Source organism: Ictidomys tridecemlineatus, chromosome 7 (genome assembly GCF_052094955.1).
Source record: "Ictidomys tridecemlineatus isolate mIctTri1 chromosome 7, mIctTri1.hap1, whole genome shotgun sequence".
Taxonomy (NCBI): Eukaryota; Metazoa; Chordata; class Mammalia; order Rodentia; family Sciuridae; genus Ictidomys; species Ictidomys tridecemlineatus.
Genome location: NC_135483.1, coordinates 185,123,047 through 185,136,281, shown reverse-complemented (window position 1 = coordinate 185,136,281; position 13,235 = coordinate 185,123,047). Strand labels below are relative to the sequence as shown.

Here is a 13,235-nt window from a genome sequence, read left to right as displayed (position 1 = left end):
ATAATAGCAGTGGACCAGAGCAGAGCAGGGACAGAGCCCAGGAGGAAGATGAGAGTAAGCTGCCGTGGAGTCAGGCCAAGGTGATATTGAGGAACTATTATTTGTTTAGAACAGAACAGTGACATTTGTCTATAGACTTTTGTGCAGTCTTGCTTTGGTGAACGCAGCCCTGTTGTCGTGTTCAACATGTTCCTCTGTCCTCTTCGTGTCTTATGAACTGGTAGCTGGAGCTAAAGCCTTGATCAGCTCACAGTTGCCTTGAGGCTTTAACCAGTTCACATGCAAAATAGCATTAGCTCACTGCGCTGCCACGCCACCTTACTTATTTGGATCAATGAAAGTCACCCTCTAGTTTCAGTTTCCTTTTAATCATATACAGTAGTCTACGTACATCTTAAGCATAGTGGAGCAAGTTCCAGCACATGTGTACACCCATGGTCCCCATCTCTGGAGCCTGGCTGTTCCTCTCGAAAGTTTCCTCACATCTCTGCCATCTGCCTCCTCCTCAGAAGCAACCACCACTGTTCTGATGTTTTCATCTCTAAAACCGATTTTACTTGTCTTGAACATAAAAAAAGGGAAAGAAAAGGGAAGGGAATACACACACACACACACACACACACCACACATAGTGTGTGTGTGTGTGTGTGTGTGTATCAGTACTTGGTGTTGATATATTTCAGTTTAAAGTTAGAAGCATTTATTCAGCACCTCCTGTGAGCGAGTCTCTGTTGCTATTATACGTATAAATGTGACTGTGGCAGAGTTGACCATGGATGATGAGAAGGTTGTGAGTGGTTGCAAAGGCAGAGCTGGCAAGTACCAGCAGAATGAGAGCCCCCAAAAAGGTGACAAGCCAGTGCCTGAGCTTAGAAGTTCTGGAGCACAGAGCAGGGGGACTGTCCCTGTGTTCTCTCCTTTTGCAGGAGACTCGGATGTTAAGCTTTGCCTGTGTTGGTCACTGTCATCTTCCTGCACTCAAGCAGGATTTCCTCAGGTCTGTGCATGTTCTGATGAAAGAGGTGTGGTGTGGGATGATTTCCTTCCGGCGGGGGTGATGGGTAGGTGGAGAACCGTTGGTGAGTCAGCGTGGCCCTTCACGGCCTGTCCAACTCCCACCTCTCCACACACATTTTCGTCCCCTTCAGATCCGCTGCTTTCCTTGGTGACTGCTACTCAGTGAGTTACTATGTTCACACAATTGGTTTTACCAAGAAAAACAATTAGTAGTTCTCAGCTTTCTTTGTATATCATTATGTGAAGACATTTCCACATTATTAAAGTCACTTGAAATCCTGACTCCTAGGCTCTTGTTAACTCAACATACATGGTCACATATATGTAACTGTGTATATATAGTATATGTACTATATGTAACATACTATCTACTGTAGAGGTGTATGTTTATATATGTATATTTGTCCAGGTTGTCTACTTGATTAGCTTTGTAAGGTCAGTTAGGAGATGGTATTGAACATTATTTAAAAAAAATAAGTTTTTATGGAATACAAAAGAAGACAGTATTTCTAAAGACCACTCTTTTCTTTCTCCACAGAACCATTCGAGTATGGCTGAAAAGAGACAGCGGCCAGTACTGGCCCAGCATTTACCACACAATGGCCTGTAAGTCACAGACCAGTTCCTCTTCAGGACATTGCCTCTAATGTCCTTGATGTTTTAACTTTCAAAATGTCTGACTAAAAATGGCTACTAGATTTCAGAATGAGTTTCTTAGTTGCCAAAGACCTCTGACAGGCTGTAATGAGCTACAGGAAAACTTGTGTTTTGTAAAGGACCACTGGCCTAATAAAGTAGACGTGAGCAAAACTGAAAAAAAGGTGGAGGGAAAGGCCCGTTTCCCGGTTTCCTTTGTCTTAATTCAGCCAACCTTCATTCGTTAAGCTTGTCCTCAGTAGTACCTGATGCTGGCACCAAAGAGCAGTCTGCAGGCTCCCATGATTATGACAGCCTGTGTCTGACCTTTGACCACCTCTGATACCACAGAGAGAAGTGCTCTAAGATGCCTCACTTTCTAAGTAGAGAATTTTCTCAGTAGTCAGGTATGTTCTAAAAATGCATCTAGAAGATAAAACTTTGCGTGGACACTTTAAAACCGCCTGGAATTCAGAGTGAGACGCCCAGGTGATGTACTCAGAGGCCCTGTAGGCCCGAGAGGAGGTACTGTGGCCTGGCCTGATGAATTACGGTCAGGTTTCAAGTAGTCTTCCAGTGTGTTAGGCATTGTAAGGTTTCGTCATCCTTTGACTATAGTTAATCTTTATACAGTCTTCCAGAATGTCTGTTTCATTTCCATTGAATGATTGTAAAGACAGAGTTGTGACACAAAGTCACAGCAAATCTAAGCAACATCCTTTTCTCCCACTTCTTTTCTTCAGACTTTCTTGAAAACAAAGCCCATTAAAGAATGCCTGGATGTCACCCAAGGCCAAATGTGGGTTGAATCCCGCTGTTCAGAAGACATCTGTAGCTGCAGGTTTCTTTGAGGCTTTGGTTCTTAGTGAAGGCTTTTCCTCCGTGAAGGGTTTCTATATTCAGCCGACTTCCCAGGAAAAGAAAAAAAGGATTTGGTGTGAGCTCGATGGCTTGCTACTGATGAAGTGGAGTTTGTTGGAACACAGAGCGGCCAGTTATTCAGCACATTACCTATATTTAGTTTTAATCATCTAAGCACCTCCCTAGTTAGCACATTCTCATTTGTACATGTATTCAATTGAGTATGCAGTGTTTGGGTCCTGTGTTAATTTTCACAAAAAGTTAATAATTAATCAAAATTTTCATTTGTTCTACCTTCTACCAATAGTTTGGATGGCTTGATAACTTCTCTAATCGTTAAGTGAAAGTGAAATAGACTTTTTAGAATACTTTATGAAGGTAACTGCCATGAAAGGAATGAGAAAACCTCATAATATATAGACTAATTGAAAACTGACCAGAATTTTCTGTGCCAGGCCATCCTTCCTCCTGTCACCACGTCCACTCATCCTCTGGAGTGCTTAACCTTTGCTTCTCACTCTGATTTCTTACCTTGAAATACAGAGTGGCTGATGTTCAATACAGGTGCATATGGAGCCTGTTTGATAAAGTAAACAGGAGAGATGGTATGATATTCAGGCCCCCAAGTTCCCAACAACAACAGAGCTGGTAACTGCTGCAGTCTGGCTGGGCACAAAATTATGAGCCACTCAAGCAGGAACAAACTTTATTTTTGAAACTGCCGCCAATGCCCCGTATGCTCCCTGGAAGATTGCCAACCGACCCAGGGGGTGTTCTCCCAGATTGCTACAGGAAGTCCCTCCTCCGGAATTCCCTCCTACCGTACCTCTCCAACCAATGGGAACTCTCTAAGAGTCTGTAGCAGGCCGAGGTGGACAGCAGGAGTCCAATATTCATATGAATGCACATCTTAACATAATCATATCATCTTAATGGCTTGCTGGCGTCACCTTTCAACCAAAAATGCCATGCATCATATTACTTGGCTGTGGCTCTTAGCAGGTAACTCCTTACTTCCCAGTGGCCCAGCCATAGACTTGATAGCTGGAGAGAGCAGCAGCTGGAAGAACTCATTCCAGTGCAGGGCTTATCTTGTCATCACTTGGAAAGTCTTGTTAGAGCTGCTGCTGTACTCCTCCCATCCCTCCATAGCTCATATTTGGTCAAAGCTTAATCTCCTTGAGTCTTCACCCTTGAAGTTCCTGCTCATTAGAATAGAGACAGAGATTGACATGGATTATATTCTGTGTTTAGTTTTTAATTCCTTAGCTATTTTCTCCTAGAAAACCCCAGCAGTAGAAGTGTGTGCTTTCTCCTCTCTTGTCTGTTAGATCTTGGGCACATGGCTGTGACTCATTCTGGTCCCGTCCCTCCCTAACTTGATGAGACTGTTCCTTCTCAAAGTAGTTTCCAGCTCTGGAAGGAGAGATGGCCAAACTGCCAGAACACGACCAGAAGAAAACATAGTGGATGAATTATGAGAAATAACTGCTGTCATATTTCAAAATTACATTTATCATACAAGAACATTGCTGTTTTGGGTTCTAAGAACTATCTGCTGATTGCAGTTTAGTATGTTTTAGTGGTTGTACACCAGTTTAAACTTTTGCCTGTGTTCCAATGGAGCCTGCAGTAAGCCAGGCCTTCGTACATCATTGCATTAGTATAACTATGTTCCATAATGTCATTCACCGAACACAAATCACTTTCAGAACCTGGTATAGCTGAAGGAAAAATGGTAACTCCCAGTTTCAGTATTACTATGTGCCTCATGCCTTTTTTTTCTGGTAATGTAATTTTATGAAATCATAACACAGCTATGCAAGATAGATGTTATTTTTTATATTTTCTAGATGAGGAAACAGGACAGAGAGATTAAACCAATGACTTGTGGTTGGAATTCCAATCCATGTGAGTTTACTACTCCCAGACTGTGCTGTCCACCACAGTTATGGAGTAGGTCCACACATTTTTTATGCAAAGAGTCAGACAGTAAATATTTAGATTCTGTGCAGCAGTCTGTGACAGCTACTTAGCTCTGCCATTGTAGCATGAAAGCAGTCATAACCAGTACATAAATGAAAAAGCCTGGCTCTATTCCCAAAACACCAAAGAACTAATTAACAAAACATAGAGCAGGCTGCACCTGGTGCTCATGTCTGAGTTTTAAGCATCTGATTTTGAACTACAGTGATATCTTCTTTAAAGTCCACTGATTTGAAAGATGACCTGTGTTTTTCTTGTTTCCAAAACTATAGGAATATCCAACCTTTCCTTTCTTTTTAAAGTATTTATTGCTTATCTCAGTAGAAAACTCCTTTCTGGGAAAAAAGCCAGGATATCATTATATGAAAAATAAACTGGGAAGCTTTTTATTTTCTTTTTTAAACAAAAATTCTCTAATCTCATAAAATTACTCAGCACATTAAAGCTTTACACAGAAGAAACGTTTTTCAATATTTATGTAGTTTGTTGTGGGGGTGAGCATCAAAATCATTGAAAAGAAGCTTAAAACTAATGCATCCAGACCTCGTACCAACAGAAGAGCAAGTAAAACGATGATAATGAACTTTTGAAATCATTAAAGCATGATTTGATTTGCCATAGTGATTTTTGCAAATGGTAATTGAAGAACATTTTGATCATATTAATTCACATGTATCTTCATGGTTATACTTCTTAAACATGACCATTCTTTGTTATCTTCAGCATCATTATGGTGGATTAGGGTGTGAGGGCTTCAAGTTGGTCATGTTTTCTGTGTACCTTTTCAACTACATAGTTCTTCTACCATTCAACTACATAGTTCTTGAATGCAACTAAAACAGCCTCTTTCTATGATCTGATCATGTCGAGGGCTATGTCTTTGCTTTTAGGTACAGTCCAGTATTATAGATTACTTTCTTTCTTTGGTGTAGATTGTCAGTCATTGCAGCAAGAAAACTTAAACTATTTCAGATGGTTGGCTTCATTTGGATGATTTTTTTTCTTTTACTTTTTTTATGAGAAGTCTTATTGCAAAATAAAGTCAAGTTCATTTGTTTTGTCTTGTTCCTGGCATGCAGTTTTTTTTTATATTTTAGTTCTTCCATTGCGATTATAATTCTTTAGGCTAGAATGATTAAGAAGAGCTATATGATTTAGGTTTTTTAAAAAAAGAGCAAAATGTTTTATGAAAAATAATCATATAAGTTGATAACATAAAGTTCTCTTTGTTTTGAACAAAGAAATGAAAAGAAATGAACCCAAACATTTCTTTTTCTAAATTTCCCATTTTCTAAATCACTTCACTTCTGATTTTTAACATAAGACTATTTGAAGCTTTTCCTTTCTGAAACTCATTCTCTTGCCCATGGTTTCTGGGAGAGAGAGAGATATCCACTGGAAGGGAGGTGTACAGGAAAATAGGCAGATGCTATCCCGGGTGGGTAACTGCTGGGGCCAAAGAACCTATCTATACCTCACAACTACAGTTCCTGCAAACCAGGTCATGTGTGTCTTTGCAAAAGGGAGCATTTTGACCATTGAGAAAATAATTATCCTGGAATGGCTTTCCTAGCATGCTCACATATGCTCTGGGATGAGAATTCTAGGGCTGGCAACCCCTTTTTCTGCAGATTCCAGCAACTTTTTACCCTTTTTTGGGAAGGGTAATGGGATGAAGCGTTTATGTATCAGATCATGCACTGTAAGCCGTTGTTGCCAGACTTTTCCCAGGCTATAAATAGGAGTTTCCATCAGATGAAACTTTGTGCTGGCTCACTTTGCCCAATATTGTGAGAATAATTGAAAAGATTTACAGAATTAGAATTTAAAACTGAAGCAACAAAGAGAACTTTAGGTTTTCAACTTATATGATTATTTTTCATAAAACATTTTGCTCTTTTTCTAAAAACCTAAATCATATAGCTCTTCTTAATAATAATGTACTTTGAGCAATGACTCAAAAGGCTTAGCTTTGCTGATAATGTGGTGTTTGTCTTTCTGGCAGCCCCTTGCTCTGCTATGGCTTACCATCACGATAGCAGACGGATATTCGTGGGCCAGGATAACGGAGCTGTAATGGTACGTAACTTCCAGGAAGTATTCATTACATTCTTTATATTGATTTTCTGTGTTTACTTATGTGGGATAGTTTAAGTAAAGTCAACAGTGAATGTCTGATTATTTGGTACAAAAATATTTCCATCAGTTTCCATGGATGTGAAATCTAAAAACATTAATTTTAATTGATGTTTAATTTTAAGCTATTTCTACAAAGCTCAGATGGCTGTCATAATTGATGGTTTGGTGCTTAGGATGCCCATAAACATGCATTGTATTCATACAGTGAACATGAGATCTGTAGCATCTCCCATCTTTTGGATAGCCTACGTGTCTCCATGTGTCTGTGAGAGAAGGGATGGGGAACAAGTCCAACCCCCAGCTATTCCTCCAGCAACTCAACTCTGTAAGGCAGTGATTTCCAAGCTACCCCTGATGAAGGACCAGATATGTAAATTTTCAGTCTATATAGACTGGTGTTTTTTATGGGTCCAATTGTGTGTGTTTATTTTTTCTATAATTTAAAGATGAGTCATATACCATAATTGCACCACTTTAAAATGCATAGTTCAATGCTTTTATAGTATATTCATGAGACTATGCACCCATTACACTCTGATTATAGATTATTTATATCCCCCAAAGAAACCCCATATTCATTAGCAATCATTTTCCTTTCCTTCAGCTCCTGGCAATCAATAACCTACTCTCTGAGTACAGGGATTTGTCTGTTCTAGATATTTTGTATAATAGAGTTATACAGTATGTGTGACCTTTTATTCCTGTCTTCTTCACTTGGTATTTTCAAAGTTCATCCATGTTGGAGCTTGAATTCGTTACCTCATTCCTTTTTGTGTGTTGGAACAGTATTCTATTACATAGATAGTTTTGCTTATCTGTTCACTAGTTACTGGAAATTTGGGTTATTTTCCACTTTTTGGCTAATATGAATAATGCTGCTGTAAACATAGTATATAAATTTCTATATGAACACATTTTTCAGCTTTTTTGGGTAGACATGAGAATGGAATTGCTGGGAACTATATTTAACATCAAGAAGCCACCAAAGTTTCCTCCAAAGTGACTGCACCATTTTACATCCCACCAGCAAAACACGAGGATTCCAGTTTCTTTACATCATTGTGAATACTTATTATTTTCTGTTTTGTTTTGTTTTGCTTTATTTTGTTTATATTATGGTCATTGTATTGGGTGCAGATTGGCATGTCATGGTAGTTTTGATTTGTATTTCCCTACTGACTAGTGATGTTGAGCATCTTCTCACATGTCTGTTGGTCATTGTGTATCTTCTTTGGAACAGTATCTATTTAAGCCCTTTGCCCATTTAAAAAAAATTATTATTGAGTTGTAAGAATTCTTCCCATGTGCTAGATACTAAATTCTTATTAGATACATGATTGCAAATATTTTTGCCCATAGTGAGGATTTCCTTCAATTTTTAAGTTTGATGAAGTCTAATTTTTCTAGTTTCTCCTTTATTCGTTGTGTGTTTTAGATACAATACCTAAGAAATCATTACCTGATACAAGATTATTTACATTATATTTTCATAGGAATAATGTTGTAGTCTTATGTTTTCTCCTAAAAGTTTCATAGTGTAGTTTCTACATTTAGATCTTTACTTTATTGTGAGTTAACTTTTTAACATATGGTGTAAGGAAAGTGTTTTAAGCAACTTTTTTTTTTTTTTAACCTCTGTGACCAAAAGACCTGACAAGAACAGTTTTAGAGAAATAAAAGTTTATTTGGGTTTCACAGTTTCAGATGTCCATAGATGATCGACTTCACTGCTCTGGGGCCGAGATGAGGCAGAACATCCTGATAGAGGGTGTAGAGGAGGAAAGTAGCTCAGGACATGGCACCAGGAAGCAGAGAGACTAAGCTCTGCTCACCAGGGATAAAATATATACCCTAAAGGCACACCACCAGTGACCCGCCTCCTGTAGCCACACCCTGCCTGCCTACAGTTATCATCCAGTTAATCCACATAAGCAGATTAATGCATTGATGAGGTTAAGGCTTTATAACCCAATCATTTCTCCTCTAAACCCTCTTGGCATTGTTTCACACATGAGCTTTTGGGGAACCCTTTATATCTAAACCTTAACAGAAGGATTCCATATCCGTTCTTTTGCTTGTGATTATCCAATTATTCCAATGCCATTTGTTGAAAAGACTGTTCTTTTAAAATTGAATTGTCTTGACATCCTTGTCACACAGCAAGCCTGTGGAGAACCAGGGAAGAGTTTCCAGAAGTGAATGGTTTGTGAAGACTTGAGGTAGAAGGGATCTCTGTGTGCCTGGAGATTTGTGTAGTTTACCATGGCTGGGGGATGCTGGTACAGGGAGGGACCCCAGACGCCATTGAAGAAGTAGGCAGAGGCCAGCTCATGCAGAGCTTTATATATCTGGATAGTTTTAAATTTCTTTATAAATTCAGTGAGAAGCCATTAAAGGATTTTCAGCAGATGAATGATAAGATGTAATTACATTTTTAAAAGGTCCCTGTAATTATTGGGCAAAAGTAGATTGAAGGTCAACAAAATAGAAGAGGGAGTCAGTCTGATGCAGCAGTCTGAGAGAGAGGATGGTGGTGGTGAAGGCAGACAGAGCAGATGGATTTGAGATACATCCTAAATGCATCTGTAATAAGTTGGGTTTTGGGGGAGGAAGAGGAAGAAGTCAGGTGACATCAGAATTTTAGTTTGAGCAGTGGCATCATTTACTGTGAAGGGAATGGCTTGAAGGGGTGGGATAGTTGGAGACAGAAGGAAGAGAGAGGAGTCACCCATGTGTTTGAGATACCCATGTTGTCTCTTCCAAATGGCAGTGCAGAGTTGGCACTGGATATACAAACCTGGAGCCCAGGGATGAGGAGAAATGGTGGTCCTTGAGTATGGTATTAAGGAGCTTAGACTACATCTTACAGACCAAGCATTTCAAACTTGCATAGTCATCACAAATCATTTAGGAAACTTTAAAAATACCTGTTCCCTGGCTCTATGCTAGGTCCACAGCTTCAGAATCAATTACGAGGGGCCTGGGCATCTGTGTTTTAGCAAGTGCCCTAGGTGAGTCCGAGGACTGAACGCGCTGGGGAAATACAGCACCTCGGGGAGCCAGGGAGCCATTAAGCAGGGGCATGATAATGCTCTGGGTTTTGATGTCTGTTGGCCCAGTGTGCCACAAGTAACTGACATAAACTAGGGATAGCAGGTGCATGAAGAAGAGCAGAGGGTCTCATCCCAGAGTGCTTTAAGGGAAAGTCAGAGGACTAAAAAGCCTTTAAGAAAGACCGGGGCAGAAACAGGCAAAGAGGACAAAGGGCCCAGAACAGTCCGGCCATGGAAGCCGGGTGGAAGGGATAGGCAGTCATTTGAGGTTAGTAGCAAGGGCAGCAGAGAAAGGCTGAGATCAGGACATAAACCAGAAGGCAGCTGGCGATAGCAGGGAGAGGCGTTTCCATGTTGGAGAAGAGTGGAGTGAGGAGTGACCAGGAGGGAAAGCCCGAGAGTGGTTAATGCAGGATGGTCTTTAGAGAAGCATTTGGCTGGAAGGTTGGGACAAGTATGGTATAGTTAAAGGAGTTTCATTGTTGGTCGTGTTCATTTTGTTTTTTAAAGTATAAAAGAAGCGTTGATCGCACTTAAGGGCAAAGAAGAAAGAGGCAGGAGGAAGGTCAGGCTCCCTCCAAAGAATTTCACACTGCAGCAGGCAGGTGGCAGGGGCTCCCATAAGCACGTGATGTGGTCGTGGATGCAGAGATCTGCTGGACATTTTATAGGCATATCATGATGACGGGCATACACACGTAACACAAGAGGCTGTTAAGTGCAAGCTTTCACGTGGTTTTTCCAGAGGTGGCAGTGGCCACGCATTTCTTTCTCCAGAAACTCTTCTGGTGGCTTTTGGTTGGAGAGTCGACTCTGCATTTACAGGACAGCACCTGAGATTCCAAGGCTCTTCAGTGGAAAGGATGATTTAAACCCAACTTAGCTTTAGTTAGCAATTGATCTGTTGGTTTTCCATCCAATATCAATTAATACCTACAATGCTGATCCATCTTTGTACTTTGCAAAGTAAGGTGGAGACCAGGAAGTCTTTATGACTTGGGTGGTTTTTTATCATGCCCTGTTCAGTCAACAATGCATAATGTCCATGTTACCTAAACCTTTAAGAACTTATGATTTAGCATCGATCAATAGATTTCTTAATTAGTGATTCTCTTTGAGAGTTTTGTATTATCTCCATTTTATGTTGAAGCTTATTTTTTCATTTAAAAAGTTATGTATTTTTTAGTGTTTTCAAGTTATATAGTTCATAGGAAATCTGGAAAATGCAGGAGTATAAAAAGAAGATCATCCACAATCTGTAACTTTTACTTTTGGGGGGATATGTTTGAACATTAAACTGCTGGAATCCCCAGTGCCTTCCTTATTTTACCTGTAATTGTGAACTCTGAGTTTTGTAGTTTTGCTCCCTATACATTGTCCTAAGGGATTTTTTTGTTTTGTTTTGTTTTGTTTTGGTATAGCCAAGAGAGCAAATTAAGAAAATTTTGCAGTTAGAGGGAGAAGTTATGTATGGCACTCATCTGTGGAGGAGCAAGTGGATACAAGTGCGAGGTCTGTCGGCAGCCCTTGATTTATTCATTTCATTGAGGCCCTGGAGAGGAGTGGGCCAAGGAACAGTTCCTATCATCCCTAAATTGCTCATCTTAAGTCCCAGGTCTTATGACAACTGGTAGTAGACTTTACTTTGTTTTGAAAGTTAAGTTCCTATTGTTTTTAAAACATAACTGTTTTCTTATTCCATATGTTTACTTTTAGGAATTTCATGTTTCTGAAGATTTTAATAAAATGAACTTTATCAAGACCTACCCAGGTAATTATGTTATACACACACAAAACTGGCAGTCACCTCTTATGATCAAAGTTAGGTTTTCACATGAACTTTTCAGTTTTTTTACTCCAATTATGTGAGAGACACAGTTATTTATCATTCTTTTCTGCTTATTAATATGTAAAATTTTATATATTGGGCATGTGTATGAGATTTAATTTAACCATCTTCTCTAAAAGGACATGTGCACTGTTTTCATGTTTTGATAACACATACTATATACTGTGTGTGTGTGTGTGTGTGTGTGTGTGTGTGTGTGTGAGAGAGAGAGAGAGAGAGAGAGAGAGAGAGAGAGAGAGAGAGAGATTCTGATCAGACTACATCTATTTAAGTGGAATAACAGGATCAAACGTTAAAAAGTCTTGTAATGGTTTAGGTCTGTTTTGCAAACTGCTTCCCAGCAATTGTGTCAATTTTTACAATCTTATACATAGTGACTGAGACTGTCTGCTCATTAAGTGTGTCCAGCATTTTTTGCATTTGATAGTCAAAGTTTCTCAATTTGAAAATTATTTAAGCTTTATTTTGTTTTGACTATGTCATCTTTCAGGAATGTCTTAACATGATTTTGCTCATATTTCCAGGGAGTTGTACTATTTTCTAATTGAATTATAAGCACCTTTACTTTAAAAAAATATGTGGCATATACATTTTCCTCAGTTTTTCTCAGTCTTGCACATTTAGACATTATTACATTTATCAAAAGCAAGTTCTCAGCGTTCTCAACTTTGGATGGAATTTGCAAAACCAAAACAATTTGATGAAGTTGTGGATTCCTATCTGTTTTAGTCAGCTCTTTTTTTTTTTTGCTGTGACCAAAAAACCAGTCAAGAACAGTTTTAAAGGAGGAAAACTTTATTTGGGGCTCACAGTTTCAGAGGTCTCAGTTCATAGATAGCTGACTTCCTTGCTCTGGGGCTAAAGTGTGGCATTACATCATGACCAAAGAGTGTGGTAGAGGAAAGCAACCAAGGACCTGGAACCAGGAAACAGAGAGAAACTTCTCCTCTCACCAAAGACAAAATATATACCCCAACGGCATGCTCTGCTGACCCCCCCTCCTCCAGCCACACCCTACCTGCCTACAGTTAACCACCTAGTTAATCTCCATCAGCAGATTAATGCCCTAATTAGATTAAAACTCTCATATACCAATCATTGCACCTCTTAACTGTCTTGCATTGTCTCATACACAAGCTTTTGGGGAACAACTCATATCTAAACCATAACACTATCAGTCCAAGTAAAGGTTCCTGGAGACTTTGCCTGGAGGCATAACAACCCAAATTTTAAATTTCATACTAATGGATCAAGGTGAAATTGGAGTCTGGATGTTTTAGGTATATGTTCTATCTTGGTGAATTTTGATTTAATAGCAGGGTACAGGAAGGAAATTTTTGAACTTAACTAAGAAGGCCAAATTGCTTTTTCTTGAGTATTGGTCCATCTGTTCCAAGTTTAAGATAGCAGAAAATTGAGGCAATAATGACCGCACTCTTGAACTTGGCATTTCAGCGTGGAGCCTTTTGTGACAATGAAGGACAGTCTTTCGATGTTGAATAATGCACAGCATTGTAGTTTTGTTACAGTGACAGAAACAACTTTGAATTTTTAGCTGTCACTGGTAGATTTATCTTTAGAAAAATCAAGAATCTATAATTTTTTTTATGAAACATATACCTAGACATTTGGAGGCCATGTATTTTGTACCTGATCAATGTTGTTGCTCTAAAGAAAATTCCTTTTTAAATTAT

General features: G+C 39.2%; 1 protein-coding gene across 4 annotated transcripts in view; it reads left to right on the top strand.

Annotated features, from left to right (window-relative positions):
• The window catches only part of Wdfy1 (WD repeat and FYVE domain containing 1), a 46,104-nt gene that overhangs the window by 14,210 nt on the left and 18,659 nt on the right, over positions 1-13,235 (top strand). For 2 of the 4 annotated variants that reach the window (XM_078018086.1, XM_078018087.1), the window contains exons 2-4: positions 1,556-1,623; positions 6,506-6,579; positions 11,409-11,463. In XM_078018086.1, the coding sequence (XP_077874212.1) occupies positions 1,556-1,623; positions 6,506-6,579; positions 11,409-11,463 (197 nt within the window). Of the gene's footprint in view, positions 1-1,555; positions 1,624-6,505; positions 6,580-11,113; positions 11,205-11,408; positions 11,464-13,235 lie in introns of those variants that run through there. The other 2 variants (XM_078018089.1, XM_078018088.1) reach the window with 2 other exon arrangements.